General features: G+C 44.7%; 1 protein-coding gene across 1 annotated transcript; it reads left to right on the forward strand.

The window, feature by feature from the left end:
• The first annotated feature begins 6578 nt into the window (after positions 1 to 6578).
• On the forward strand, positions 6579 to 12168 carry LOC116878750 (keratin, type II cytoskeletal 2 oral-like). Its single transcript, XM_032876506.1, has 8 exons — positions 6579 to 6830; positions 6949 to 7169; positions 8316 to 8376; positions 9152 to 9247; positions 9739 to 9903; positions 10255 to 10380; positions 10871 to 11087; positions 11906 to 12168. The coding sequence occupies exons 1-8, from the start codon at positions 6579 to 6581 to the stop codon at positions 12166 to 12168; spliced, it is 1401 nt and encodes a 466-aa protein (XP_032732397.1).
• The last annotated feature ends 2578 nt before the right edge of the window (positions 12169 to 14746 follow it).

Here is a 14746-nt window from a genome sequence, read left to right on the forward strand (position 1 = left end):
AGTCTGAAGTTTTCCTGCTGTTTCTATTTTTTGAAACAGCCTCAGGAGAATAGGTATTATTTCTTCTTTGAATGTTTGGTAGAATTCTCCAGGGAGTCCATCAGGTCCTGGGCTCTTGTTTTTTGGGAGGTTTTTGGTCACTGCTTTAATCTCGTTACTAAATATTGATCTATTCAGGTTGTCACTTTCTTCCTGATTCAGTTTTGGAAGTTTATAGGTTTTCAGGAATGCATCCATTTCATCTAGGTTGCTTAACTTATTGGCATATAATGTTGATAATAATTTCTGATGATTGTTTCTATTTCCTTGGTGTTGGTCATGATTTCTCCCTTTTCATTCATAGTTTTATTAATTTGGGTCCTCCTTCTTTTCTTTTGGATTAGTTTGTCCCATGGTTTCTTGATCTTTTTTTTTTTTTAGATTTTATTTATTTATTTGACAGACAGAAATCACAAGTAGGCAGAGAGGCAGGCAGAGAGAGGTGGGGGAGGCAGGCACCCCACTGAGCAGAGAGCCCAATTCGGGGCTCGATCCCAGGACCCTGAGATCATGATCTGAGCTGAAAGCAGAGGCTTTAAGCCACTGAGCCACCCAGGTGCCCCTGGTTTATCAATCTAATTGATTCTTTCAGAAAACCAGCTTCTAGTTTTGTTGATGTGTTCTACTGTATCTCTAGTTTCTATCTCATTGATATTTGCTCTAATCTTGATTATTTCCCTTCTTGTGTGTGGGGTTGGCTTAATTTATTGTTGATTCTCCAGTTCTTTAAGGTGTAAAGAGACCTGGTGTATTCTGGATTTTTCAGTTTTTTTGAGGGAGGTTTGGATGGTTATGTTTTCCCCTTGGGATCGCCTTTGCTGTATCCCATAGGTTTGGGACCAAAGTGTCTTCATTCTCATTGGTTTCTATGAATTGTTTAGTACTAGAAGTCCTAGCAACAACAATCAGACAACAAAAAGAAACAAAAGGTATTCAAATTGGCAAAGAAAAAGCCAACCTTTCTCTCTTCGCAGATGACACGATACTTTATATGGAAAACCCCAAAGACTATGCCCCCAAACTACTAGAACTCATACAACAATTCGGTAATGTGTCAGGATACAAAATCAGTGTACAGAAATCAGTTGCTTTCTTATACACTAACAATGACAATATAGAAAGGGAAATTAGAGAATTGATTCCATTTATTATAGCATCAAGAACCATAAGATACCTGGGAATATACCTAACCAAAGAGGTAAAGGGATCTGTACTCAAGGAACTACAGAACACTCATGAAAGAAATTGTAGAAGACGTAAAAAATGGAAGAGCATTCCATACTCATGGGTCAGAAGAATAAACATTGTTAAAATGTCTATACTGCCTAGAGCCTTCTATACTTTCAATGCCATCCTGATCAAAATTCCACTGGGATTTTTCAAAGAGCCGGAACAAACAATCCTAAAATTTGTATGGAACCAGAAGAGACCCCAAATTGCTAAGGAAATGTTGAAAAAGAAAATCAAAACTGGGGGCATCACGTTGTCTGACTTCAAGCTTTACTACAAAGCTGTGATCACCAAGATGGCATGGTACTGGAACAAAAACAGACACATAGACCAGTGGAACAGAGTAGAAAGCCCAGATATGGACCCGCAACTCTATGGTCAAATATCTTTGACAAAGAAGGAAAAAATATCCAGTGAAAAAAAGACAGTCTCTTCAATAAATGGTGCTGGGAAAATTGGACAGCCATGTGTAGAAGAATGAAACTTGACCATCCTCTTACACCATACATAAAGATAAACTCGAAATGGATAAAATACCTCAATGTGAGGCAGGTATCTATCAAAATCCTAGAGAACATAGGCAGTAACCTCTTTGACATTGGCCACAGCAAGTTCTTTCAAGATATGTCTCCAAAGGCAAAGGAAACAAAAGTGAAAATGAACTTTTGGAACTTCATCAAGATCAAAAACTTCTGCACAGCAAAGGAAACAGTCAATAAAACAAAGAGGCAACCCATGGAATGTGAGAAGATAATTGCAAATGACACTACAGACAAAAGGCTGATATCCAAGATCTATAAAGAACTCCTCAAATGCAACACACACAAAACAGATAATCACGTCAAAAAATGGGCAGAAGACATGAACAGACACTTCTCCAAAGAAGACATATGAATGGCTAACAGACACATGAAACAGTATTCATCATCATTAGCAATCAGGGAGATTCAAATCAAAACCACATTGAGATACCACCTTACACTAGTTAGAATGGCCAGAATTAACAAGACAGTAAACAACAAGTTTTGGAGAGGATGTGGAGAAAGGGGAACACTCCTGCACTGTTGGTTGGAATGCAAGTTGGAAAACAGTGCGGAGGTTCCTTAAGAAATTAAAAATAGAGCTACCCTATGACCCTGCAATTGCACTACTGGGTATTTACCCCAAAGATACAGATGTAGTAAAAAGAAGGGCCATCTGTATCCCAGTGTTCATAGCAGCAATGGCCACCGTTGTCAAACTGTGGAAAGAACCAAGATGCCCTTCAATGGACGAATGGATAAAGAAGATATGGTCCATACATACAATGGAGTATTATGCCTCCATCAGAAAGGATGAATACCCAACTTTTGTATCAACATGGATGGGACTGGAAGAGATTATGCTGAGTGAAATAAGTCAAGTAGAGTGGTTCAATTATGGTTTCCTTACTTGTGGAGCATAAGGAATAACATGGAGGGCATTAGGAAATGGGGAGGAGAAGTGATTTGGGGGAAATTGGAGGCGGAGACAAACCATGAGAGACTGTGGACTCTGAAAAACTAGCTGAGGGTTTTGGAGGGGAGCAGAATGGGGGGTTGGGTGAGCCTGGTGGTGGATATTATGGAGGGCATGTATTGCATGGAGCACTGGGTGTGGTGCATAAATAATGAATTTTGGAACACTGAAAAAAAATAAAAAAAAGTATTTGTTGAATGAATACTACTTAGATTGGGAAGAACAGGAAAAGAGGCCAGGAGAGGGCTAACAGACTGGGAGAAAATGAAGGGATGAAGACAATGGGAGTATTTATAAGAACAAAGAGCAGGTGTGGTGGGAGGTAGGTGAAAATAAGCTGAAGGATGAAAGGTTGTGGCCCGAGAGTGGGGATTTGATATTTAAGCTTCCAAGAGGGAACAGTTCTTTGTGATGATCAAGGGCATGGCCCTGAGTGTGTGGCTGAGGTGGAGGAGGAAGATGAGTGTAACTGAGAAGATCAAGGAATCCCCAGGCCAGGATGTGGGGTGGGTCATGCTCTCAGAGGTGGACCTTTCCAAGGATGATGGTGAGGGAAATTGTGGGAGCATCACGGGATCCCAGAACCCCAAGTGTGGAAGAAAACTCAGAGATTGTTTGGCCCAACTTCCCACCAAACAATAGCAAGAAATTGGCTTGGAAGGAGTGGTAAGGCCTTAATAATAAAGTGAGGCATGAAGGAGGAAGGAAGGAACAAGGGGCAGAGGTGGAAGGGTGTTACAGGTCAAGAGAAGGTCATTCTTCTAGAACAGGAAGCCTAGTCATTTTCTGAGTAGGAGAGTGACATGTTGAAAGTGGCATTTGCATAAGATCATGTTGGCAGCGATATAGGAATGGATGGGAGAGCAAGGAAAGACTAGAGGCTCTGGGTGGGTCTTTAGGGGGAGAAGTGAACCACGTCCAATTCCATGACCCACCACAGTTTGCCAGGTTGCCATGACCAGCATAATTTCTTCCCACGCAATGGGTCAGGCTGGCACATGCCCCTGCATCTCTGTATATAACATGCTCCCCTTTGTTGCTTTCAGTAGCTTCTGATGATCTTGCTTCGAATAAAGCTATAATGTTTGCCGCACAGACTGGTTCTTGCAAGTCTCTTCATCCTAACATGGGATACTGTCTGTCTACTTCAAATTGGCTTCCTTGGGGAAGCCTTCCATGGCTAACGTCCCACCACAGTTCCCAATTCCATCCCCTCTTGTAACTGCAGTATACATGTGGCTCCATCTGTGCATGTCTTGTGTTCTGAGTAAGAGTGTCAGACTGCCTCTTAGATATATAGAAGACATCTTCTCCTTCCTCTGAACTCCTTATTTTATGATATAATAGATGCTTAATAAATGCTGGATAGACCTGCTTTTGTTTAAACTTTAGCTCTCATGCTGTCTTATATGCCTTGCAGTGAATATGCTTCCCACACATCTTTGAGAACTGACTTACCATCCCATGAGCTATTCCCATGGTGCTGTCTGTAGAGGCAAGGCATGGTGTTAGGTCCATGCAGATGCCAAGGTGTGAACAAATGTATGTTCCAAGCCCAGTGCAAGCTCCTACTAGAGGCAGGAGGAACTCTGTAAACTGTAGTACACTTGGGCTTGTCTGCCTCCCTCCATCTGCTCCCTCCCTCTATTTATCCCCTCCCCTCCTTCCCTCCCTCCTTTTTCTTTCTTCCTTCCTTCTACCACATGTAACTAGAAGGTACTCAAGTCCCTCACACAGGGTCAGATGGCAGTGGACTTGTGTCTGACACCCAATCATGACTTCCTTTCCTTCTAGAGGAGATGCTACAGCAGCCAGGAGTGCTCCAGCACTTCTAACTGCTCTGTAGGGAAGGCCTTCCCCATCCCCTCACTGTATTGTGTCCTTTTCCTTGGCCCGTGTTCACCAGAAACCACCAGATTCTGATCTCTCCTTGTAGCTAGGATGGCTATTGCTATTACCGCAAGTGTGGAGTTCTTAATGGAATCATCCGTTTTTTGTTTATTTTGAGGACAATGGAGCCTCAAGGGGGTCAGACTTTCACCACAAGCATCCAAGGTGGGATGTGTGGGGGTTTAAGAGAGGGGTAATAGAGTGTAGGAGTTCAAGGGAGGTTCAAGGCCTTCTGATCAGTTGGGTCCTTTCACCCACCTGTGGGCTATCTGGTTGCATTTCCTGTACACTTAAAATGGGCCTGATACACAGGTGGCACTTTTAGCAGAGAGGGAAGCCATCCACACAAATGGCAGCTAATTTAATAGTTTGTGTCTTAAAACACTTTTCTGAGCTCACAGTTACAGGGCTTTGTCCTGAGCTTGGGGTAAGAGATGGATTGGATAGGTGAATGTCTTAAGGGACAAGGCTTTCTTGTCCAGTGTGATGATGGAGGTGGAACACATATAGGGACCCACATAGAGGGGCAGTACCAGAAGTAGGAAAAGCTGGGCAGCCATTCATTCTACAAAATCTGTGAGCCCACGACGGACTAGGCACTGTGCTGGGCGATGGGGGTACTGTTGGACCAGACAGATAAGACCAAGCTCTCATGGTGCCTATTGTCAAAGGGACAGGGCTACAGCCTTCATGCAGGGAAGAGGAAGGAAGGGAATGCAGACAGTAGGAACCACAAGAGCCTGAAAGGGGGAGGCTTCCTGGAAGGGGGATCGAGGAGGCATATTTGAAAGAGGAAGAGACCTGGTGTGGGAGTGAAATAGGGGATGTGGGTCCACCTGGGCAGCAAGTTGAACAGGAGCAATAACACCATGCAGGGAGCCAGGGGAGACAGAAGGGGACATTAGAATTCTCTTGGTCACCCCAATGGTGAACAGTGCTAAGGCTCAGATGAATGTCTCTAGTATCTAGTCCATTCACTTAGGCCTTTGGGTCAGTCTGGAACATTCTCGCCTGACACCTGCCCCTCTGTGACTGGGATACCAGAGGAGCTGCTTGTGTCACAGAGCCAGGGACAAACCAACGGAGGCTTTCTGGTGAGTTCCATGGATACACACTGTGAGATATGGAGGTGCTACAGGTAGGAGGGAGCTCACTCTCCACTCTGTCTCTCCTAAACACAGGAATCTGCGTGCGCCTCATTCATTCTGGAGGCAGACAGCTTAGCGACACGAGAGGATGCCCAGGGTTTTGGGGGAATGAAAAAGCCACAGAGTCACCTAATTGAACCTGCTGCCTCCTGAGAAGCTGATGCCTGGGGCCCTGGGACTGGGCCATGCCTGGCAGGAACCAACCTCATTCATCAAGGGAGGGCCCTGGTTTGGTAGTACACAAATTCTGCACAAGACTAATTACAGGAAAGACTTGAAATGGAGACTCTGGGATTACAGCAAAGGAAATTGGTGTGGGGATTAGTTGTAGCCAGTGAATGAAACCCTGGAAATGAACCAGTTCACTGGAGCCTATAAAAAGGGCCACCTGTTTCCCTGCATGAGAAGGTGCCCTTTCCTCAGAGGCTTCTGACCCAGGATATCTTCCTGTGCCCAGAGAAAATGATGAGCCAGTAGTCCAGCAGGCTGTCCCAGGCCACCAAGGGCTCTAGGGGCTGCTCTGCTGTTTTGGTGTCTGGCCAGAGCTGTATCAGCCCCACTAAGTCCCAGTCAGCCTCATGCTCGGGAGGAGGCAGGACCTCCACAGCCTGTGTCATGGTAGGGGGTACCTTTGGCAGCCAGAGCCTGTACAGTCTTCAGGGGAGCAAGAAGGTCTTGCTCAGTGTGGGCAGAGGTGCTGTCCAGACTGGGAGCTCAGCATGGGGTTGCTTGGGTGCCTTTGGAGGGAGTCTATGTGGGGCTGGAGGAAGGGGCATGAGAGGTAGCTCTGGAAGAGGCTCCATTAGCAATGGAGGAAGACCTGGTGGTTTGGGAAGGATTCCTGGAGGAGCTTCGGGCCTTGGGGGCTCAGGGGACTTTCCTCTCAGTATCCAGGAGGTGACCATCAACCAGAGCCTCCTTCAGCCCCAGAACATGGGGATTGACCCTCAGATCAGGGAGATGAAGACCCAGGAGAAGGAGCAGATCAAGACTCTTAATGACAAGTTTGTCTCTTTCATCGACAAGGTGAGGGATCATGGTAGGGAGGGGGGCCTGGAAACATGAGGCCTAGGTTGGGGCCATGGGTCTGCCCATGAACCAGAGGCTGGGTAGGCCATGACCTCTGCTCCCTGGTTGACCACAGGTGTGGTTCCTGGAGCAGGAGAACAAGGTGCTGGAGACCAAGTGGTGCCTCCTGCAGGAGCAATCGACAATCTCCAGGGCCAGTGCCAATGACCTCCAACGTTTCTTTGAGTCTGATACCAGCTGCCTCAAGGCCTACCTGGATAGGCTGCTGAGTGAGCGGGGTCAGCTAGATGGGGAACTGAGCACAATGCAAACACTTGTGGAGGAGTATAAGAGGAAGTGAGTGATGGAGGTGCTGGGGAAGCAGCCACTGGGTCTAAGTGATTGTGGTACAGGTCAGGAGGTGTGGAGGCTTTTTGGCTGGGAAGTTGTTTGTGCATGTCCTCAAGGAATCTGTAGGCCGCAGGATGGGGTGTCAGGATGCGGGTCTGATGAAGAAGGATCTGCTCTCTTTCGATATTTGTGTTGGCATCAAGGAGAATGAGATGTATGTCAGAGATGTCAGAGTGTGGGCTTCAAGGGGGCCCCCTTTAGACAGAGATAGATATCAGGCACTTTGGCATTAACAACAGTGGGTCTTTTTTTTTTTTTTTTTTTTGACAAATCGAGATCACAAGTAGGCCGAGAGGCAGGCAGAGAGACAGGTGGGTGGAAGCAGGCTCACCGCTGAGCAGAGAGCTTGATGTGGGGCTTGATTCCAGGAACCTGGGCTCATGACCTGAGCCGAAGGCAGAGGCTTTAACCCACTGAGCCATCCAGGTGCCCCGACAACAGTGGGTCTTATATTGTGCTGCTTACCGAAATCACTTTGGAAGCTTTATGAATTCTGTATGCCCAGTTTGCACACATGACTCATTGAATCAGAATTTCTAGGCATGGGATCCAGGCGCTGGGTAGCTTTTATAGAGCCTCAGGTGATTCCAACATACTGCCAAGAGTGAAGACTAGTTAGAGAATGCATTTGTGCTGGGTGATGAGGGAGATTCAAGGGGATGTGGGACACAGATGGAGAAGGGAACAGCTGGGAGCTTCAGGTGTAGGTGGGAGGTGGCCTTGGGAGTGACCACAGGTTTTTTGTTCATGAGGACTAGCCTGAGTCCTTGGAGTAGAGAATTCAGAGACCTGCATGAATGTGTTGCCCAAGGACACCAGGGTTTATGTGCCAATTCCATCACTTGTTTTATCTTCTATTTCCAATATTCTGGAGTGTCAGAAATGGGGTTCCAGTGTGCTCTTAAAGGCCCTACCACTTTAATAAAGCACGCCACTCAACTGGCTTTAGTTTGGTCTTATCCAGGGAATAGTCACCTACATCTCTGCCCTAGGTTACATACCACCCTCTGGAATAAAGACCTTTCTCTGGGCACATGGGCACATATACTTGGCTCAGTCACCCTCGAACATGACTTCTCTCCTTCCTTGTAGGTACAATGATGAGCTTAATAATCGCTCAGAGGCTGAGAATGACTTCATGATTCTGAAGAAGGTGAGCAGGCCAGTGGGGAAGAACAAGCTGTCACAGGGTCCTCCCATGGCACAAGGGAAGTGGGGGGGATGGTGGCATCTTCGCAAGGATGTGAGACTGGCTAGCACTTTGTCCAGAGCAGAATTCCAAATGTTGTCCTGTTGTTGATGGCCAGAACAACGCCAGCCTCGCATCTGAGCCTATGCCCCGAGGGCTTTCTGTTTTTGTGTGTGTGGGTGGGTTTTTTTGTTGTTTTTGTTTTCTGTAGCTAGGATATCTCTCAAGTGTGTTTGGCTCAACAGTTGCAAAACTGCTTTGAGCCAGTCCTTACACATTATAGTTTATTGCAACTCTTAATAACTACCACCCTAACTATCCAAGATATAAAAATGGATAGTGGTGATTTTTTCTAACACTGAGCTCAATTATCAAAACTCTCTACTACAAGTGTAAGGTCTGGTTTAAATGATTTTTGGTCTCTCAACTATGTAAACATGATACCAATGTTTTTAAATTCAATGGTAACTAATGAGAATAATACTGAAGCTAAGAAGGCTAATTCTCTGGTTTTTTTTTTACTTTCTTTTTAATTTTTAAGATTTTATTTATTTATTTGGCAGAGAGAGAGATCACAAGTTGGCAGAGAGGCAAGCAGAGAGAGCAGGGGAAGCAGGCTCCCTGCTGAGCAGAGAGACTGATGTGGGACTCTATCCCAGGACCCTGAGATCATAAATTGAGCGGAAGGCTGAGGTTTAAACCACTGAGCCACCCAGGTGCCCCTGTTTTTTACTTTCAGGATGTGGATACTTCCTACATGACCAAAATGGACTTGGAAATAAGAATGGAGAGCCTGACCAGTGAAGTCAACTTTCTGAGAGCCCTCTTTGAAGCTGTAAGGACCTTCATACTGTCCTGTAGGGTGGAAGCCATGACACAGGGTCTCAAATCTTGCTTGATTCTGGGGATTCAGCTTCCTTTGTGAAATCTATTTGGCAGCAGCATTTGCAGTCTTTCCCATCTTTATCCCTATTTCTTCTTCATTTCTTCAATTTTACACCTCCTTAATCATATTGCTTATGTTCGCCCTCTTCTCCCTCCCATGGCTCCAGGCTTTCAGAATCTGCAGTCCATGCCTTTAGAATCCACATGTACATAGGCTCTCAAGGGAAATATGTAAAAGGAGAGTTAAGGGCAATGCCATATTGCCTGCTGGGAATTTTCTTACTGCCTGGTTTCTGGATCACTGTCTTGTCCTCTTCCTTTCCCTCCAGTAAGATTTAATTTTCTTGACCCCACAACATTCCAGAGCCAATGCTTGGAAGGTTTAGGGCATCCTAGAGAGATGATGACACTGCCCAATGGTGTGTTCCTGTGTGCATGTAGGAGTTCAACCAGGTCCTGTCAGAATCCAGTGATATGTCCATCATCCTGTCCATGGACAACAACTGGCATCTGGACCTGGATAGCATCATCACCGAGGTCAAGGGCCAGTATGAAGAGATCACCCAGAGGATCAAGGCTGAGGCCAAGGGGCTATACGAGGTCAAGGTAAATAGGAGTCCCTGCAACAGTCTAGACTAACAAGATTTATCCAGGGCTCCTGCTCCTTCACCTCCAGCCCTTCCTGGCAACATCCCAGATAATGCAGTTTGTTCAGTGGAAACCCACCAAAATATCTTTTACAAATACCTATGACTTGCAATGTTTTCCTTTCTACTGCCTGATATCTTTAAGGGCAACTTTGATTTTTAGTTAAGTGATCCTTTCCATTCTAAATGCCTGGTGGACTTCTGTGTAATATTAGGACTTTCTGGATTGACTGCACTTCTATTCTCTTTTTCATACACATGTATTTGAGGGTTAGGGATAATTTCTCCCTATCTGCTCCTTACCTTCCAGCTTGGGGAGCTGCAGACTATAGCCAACACGTATGGTGATGACTTGAGGAGCACCAAGAATGAGATTGCAGAGCTCAACAGGATGGTCCAGAGGCTGCAGACCAAGATTGAGAGCATCAAGATGCAGGTGGGTGTGACTCCTCAAAGCCTGGGATTGTAACTCTAATAACAATGGTGCTCTGAGATGCCAGTGGGACACCTGAACCTAGTAGGGTGGAAAGTCTTTTGGGTCCTTATTGGAAGCTACAATGGAGCTTCCCAGGTAATATCATATAGAGTGATGGCTTCATGTATGTTACCTTTATTCTTACCCATCATCTTCAAGATAGAATGATCTTCCCTCATTTCATTTGTTGTGGCCCCAAAGCTCCATGAAATATGTGGGACTGAGTTTCTGGGGTTTCATACCATAGATTATACCCCTTTAAGAGATTGGGAAGCAGGTGATCAATATCTCTGGGATCTCTGGGTAAGGATTCAAATGACCATTGGAATTTCCTAGCATCATGTAGCTACATGGATGTGAGTGATATGGGCAGAAGGAGTTAGCATGGTCACCTGCCATGTGCCCAGGTGATTTTAGAGATTCAACCCTTCTCTTCTCTCTCCTCCTTCAGAATACTAATGTGCAGGTGACAATCGCTGACACTGAACAACAGGGTGAATGGACACTCAAAGATGCCCAGGCCAAGTTGGCAGAGCTCAAGAAGGCTCTGCAGCAGGCCCAGGAAAACTTGGCCTATCTCCTGCATGACTACCAGGAACTGATGAACATCGAGTTGGCATTGGATATGGAGATCGCCACCTACCAGCAGATGCTGGATGGCGAGGAGTGCAGGTGGGTAGGGACTCTGGCTAAGGCAAGGAGGACAATTCGAGAATCAAGTTTCAAACGATTTTATGGTCCTTGGTTAGACACAGTGGCAGAGGACAAAATAGGGTCTCCACAAATGCTTGAATAACTGAATTATACTGTCTAGCACTCACCCCTTTGGGCTCAGGAACACCAACTTTGTTAGAGCTGAATACTTAAAGCTTCCTAAAAGGCATGTAGTACACCCCAAAGGCCAATGCCAGCCAATCCTGATATGGTGGAGAATACAGATAGCAGCCTGATCCTCCTATTCTCCAAACTGGTTTCCACTTCCCTCCACACCAGTCACTCTTCTTTGCCTCTCCATCTCTGGCACAGATAAGAGCTGTGTCACTTTTGGTATAGGCCAGACACTGTGCTAGACATTCTTTGTGGCTTAATTCACTCTTCTCAACAAACTGAAAAAGAAGTATATTATTCCAGTTTTGCCCAGTGTGCATCCGTGAGTATCTTATGCATTCCATTTCCAGTGTTTGACACGATTTCTCATGACTTTGCTTCAGCTCTTCAGAAAAATTGCTTTTTCTATAGCCTGATTGCCAGAGTAAAAGAAAGGGAGGGGCAAAGGGAGATCCATATTTGGGTAGGACTTATCGAATGTCCTGTGCAGAGTATGTCCTGGATTTGCCTTCAGATAAAGAACTTCCACCCATGGATATATATATATATATATATATATATATTTTGGATTTTCTCTGCCACTCATTCCTTAGATAGGAATGCATGCAATGGACATTTAGACAGACAGGTAGCATTGAACAACCCATTCTCTTTGCAGTTGTGGTCACCCACACATCTGGCAACAAGAACATTAGTGCTGGGGGCAGCAGTCGCAGCAGCAGCAATGGCATCTGGAGCAACAGAAGTGACCAGGGCATCCAAGGGGACTGTGCATTCACCAGTGTGAGGAAGAGCATCCAGTCCAGAAGCACAAGCACCTCCATGGATCAGAGTTCCAGACTGGGCAGCTCCTCCTCCTCTTCAGCTAGGATTATGCAGACCACTGCCAGGAGTGACCAGCGTTCCTGCATCAAATACTGAGACTGGGCCCTGATACATGACTGTAGAAATTTCCCCTACCTTTAGCCACAGCTGTCTACAATTGCTCCTCTCTCCCCAGGGCTGGTGATACTATACTCTCATATGCTTGGAGGCTCAAAGCCAAGAAGGGGCCCAGGTAGACATCTTCAGTTTAGGAGTTTGTCCCTGAGCCCCTCACCCATCCCATTACCACCTATTGTCCACTTGTATATAAACTCTGCTTTGCATCCTCTCTGCTCTCTGTTAATTTTTCTTCATTAAACTGCAATAGATGATGATGGATTTGACTCTATGAGTTTTTCAAAATAATAGGGACCCATGATATTTGCTGAATCAGAGGGCAATACACTAAAAATGTGGCCTGCAGGAAGTTATGTTAGCGCTGTGCATGGAGTGAGTGAGAGTTGAGAAGAGGATGAGGGTGCTGAGGGAGTCTTTGGGGGTAAGCCAACTAGGTCAGACTTCACAATTAGCCCAACTGCCATGCAGTTCACTTCACTTTTTCTGGATCTACCTCAGGGCAGGCCACACCCTGGGGTTGGAACACTTCTCATACTGGCAACAGTAATCCTTGCCAAGAATTCCAAATGGCTCAGTGGCAGCCAACGGACTAACAGCAGTGCCAAGTCTGGGTCACCTCAGTGGGCGGCTTTTCTTTATCACCTCCCTTGGTGTCTTTGGTGGGAGAACATGGTCAAAAGCTGTCACTGTGTCCTCATTCCTTATGATTCAATGGTAGTTGCCCCCTTTCCCGGTAAGACTCTGCAGCATTCTGACTCCCTCTTCCTCCCCTCACCTGAGATCTCAAGGCTCTGGAAAATCAATAAATGAAACCAAGTTTTATTTAGTAATTTCCACCTGTTCAGACATTGTTCTGAGAATTTCACACATAAATAGTTTAATCCTCACAATGATCCTATGAGGTAGGCATGATTATCCTCACTTTATAGATTAGAAAAAGGAGCACAGAGACATAAAGATGATTCCATGCCAAAGGTTGCAGTTAGCAAGTGGTACAGCCAGGGTTTGAACCTGAGTGGTTGGGGCCTAGAGTCCTAGAGTCCATGCTTGTAACTTGCATTTATATAATGTCATATGCGTGATTTTGTTTTTTCTTTGTGTGTGTGTGTGTGTGTGTATGAAAGATTTGGGGGTAGAATGTCTTTGTTCTTCGAAGGCAGAGGCTTAGTTTATTCAGATTCCTGCTCTGTCCTTGGTTCTGAAATCTGGTCCAGATACCTGGGGACTCTTCTATTTCAAGAGGCTGACACTTGTCTCAGTCCCTCCAAACTTGACTTCTCAGTCCCACCTTTAGTTCTGACTATTTGCATGTGCTCACAGATTTCCTGCTTAAGATCAAGTAAACAATGAATATCAGAACACTGATAATATTAATTTAAAAAAGAAGAATACAAGCTCAAATAAAGCAAAGAGGGTAGAATAAAAAATAAAATAAAATAGAGGGGGAAAAAACGATCAAGTAAACATTTGTTTCAAAGCTCAACTTTAAAAAAGACCCAGACCTGGTCCATTTTGTTTTGTTGCCTTTAAAACCAAGAACAACATAAAAGTCTCAAAGTGTTTATGAATAATAAAACTTACATAATTTAGCATGTTTACCTTTTTGTCTCAGCTGCTGGGGAATATTTTTCATTAGATTATTAGAATATTTGCTTCCTTTTTTAAAAACATGGATTATTTATATTATTATTTTTAGAGAGAGAGTGTGGGGGGGAAGATTAGGGGAAGAGATAGAGGGAGAGGAAGATAGAGAGAATCTCAAAGAGACTAAATGCTCAGTGCCAAGCTCAACCCAGGGCTTGATCCCATGACCCTGAGATCATGACCTGAGCTGAAATTAAGAGTTAAACGCTTAACTGACAGAGCCACCCAGATGTCCCTGTATTATTATTATTATTATTTATTTAACTCTCTTATTGGGACAAGAAGAAAATAAAAATAAAGGAAATTGAGAAAATAGTTTTCTCTTGATTAGAACTAGGTTCATGACGAGCAATTTGGAAATGGGCACTCACGGAGGAAGAGAGTGATTTAAAATATTAGCTGTTAGTATTGTAGTAATAAAAATAATACCTGCTTCTCAGAGATGTTTCCAAGAATACATGAAATAATATACATGAAAGTGTTTTATAAAATGAAAATATTCATATAGTTTTTTTCTTAAATTTTTATTTATTTTTTAAATTTCTTTTCAGTGTTCCAGAATTCATTGATTATGCACCACATCCAGTGCTCCATGCAATACGTGCCCTCCATAATACCCACCACCAGGCTCACCCAATCTCCCACCCCCCTCCCCTCCAAAACCCTCAGTTTGTTTTTCAGAGTCCACAGTCTCTCATGGTTTGTCTCCCGCTCCGATTTCCCCCAAGTCCGTTCTCCTCTCCATCTCCCCATGTCCTCTGTGTTATTCCTTATGCTCCACAAATGAGCGAAACCATATGATAATTGACTCTCTCTGCTTGACTTATTTCACTCAGCATAATCTCCACCAGTCCCACCCAAGTTCATACAAAAGTTGGGTATTCATCCTTTCTGATGGAGGCATTATACTCCA

This window comes from Lontra canadensis, unplaced genomic scaffold (assembly GCF_010015895.1).
Source record: "Lontra canadensis isolate GAN:19392208 unplaced genomic scaffold, GSC_riverotter_1.0 scaffold59, whole genome shotgun sequence".
Classification (NCBI taxonomy): domain Eukaryota; kingdom Metazoa; phylum Chordata; class Mammalia; order Carnivora; family Mustelidae; genus Lontra; species Lontra canadensis.

Excerpts from the sequence above, each read along its gene's own strand:
- LOC116878750 (XM_032876506.1), top strand. The coding sequence starts at position 6,579 with ATGAGAGGTAGCTCTGGAAGAGGCTCCATTAGCAATGGAGGAAGACCT. Across the intron at positions 7,170-8,315 it reads GTGGAGGAGTATAAGAGGAA|GTACAATGATGAGCTTAATA; the intron begins GTGAGTGATGGA and ends CCTTCCTTGTAG. Across the intron at positions 8,377-9,151 it reads ACTTCATGATTCTGAAGAAG|GATGTGGATACTTCCTACAT; the intron begins GTGAGCAGGCCA and ends TTTTACTTTCAG.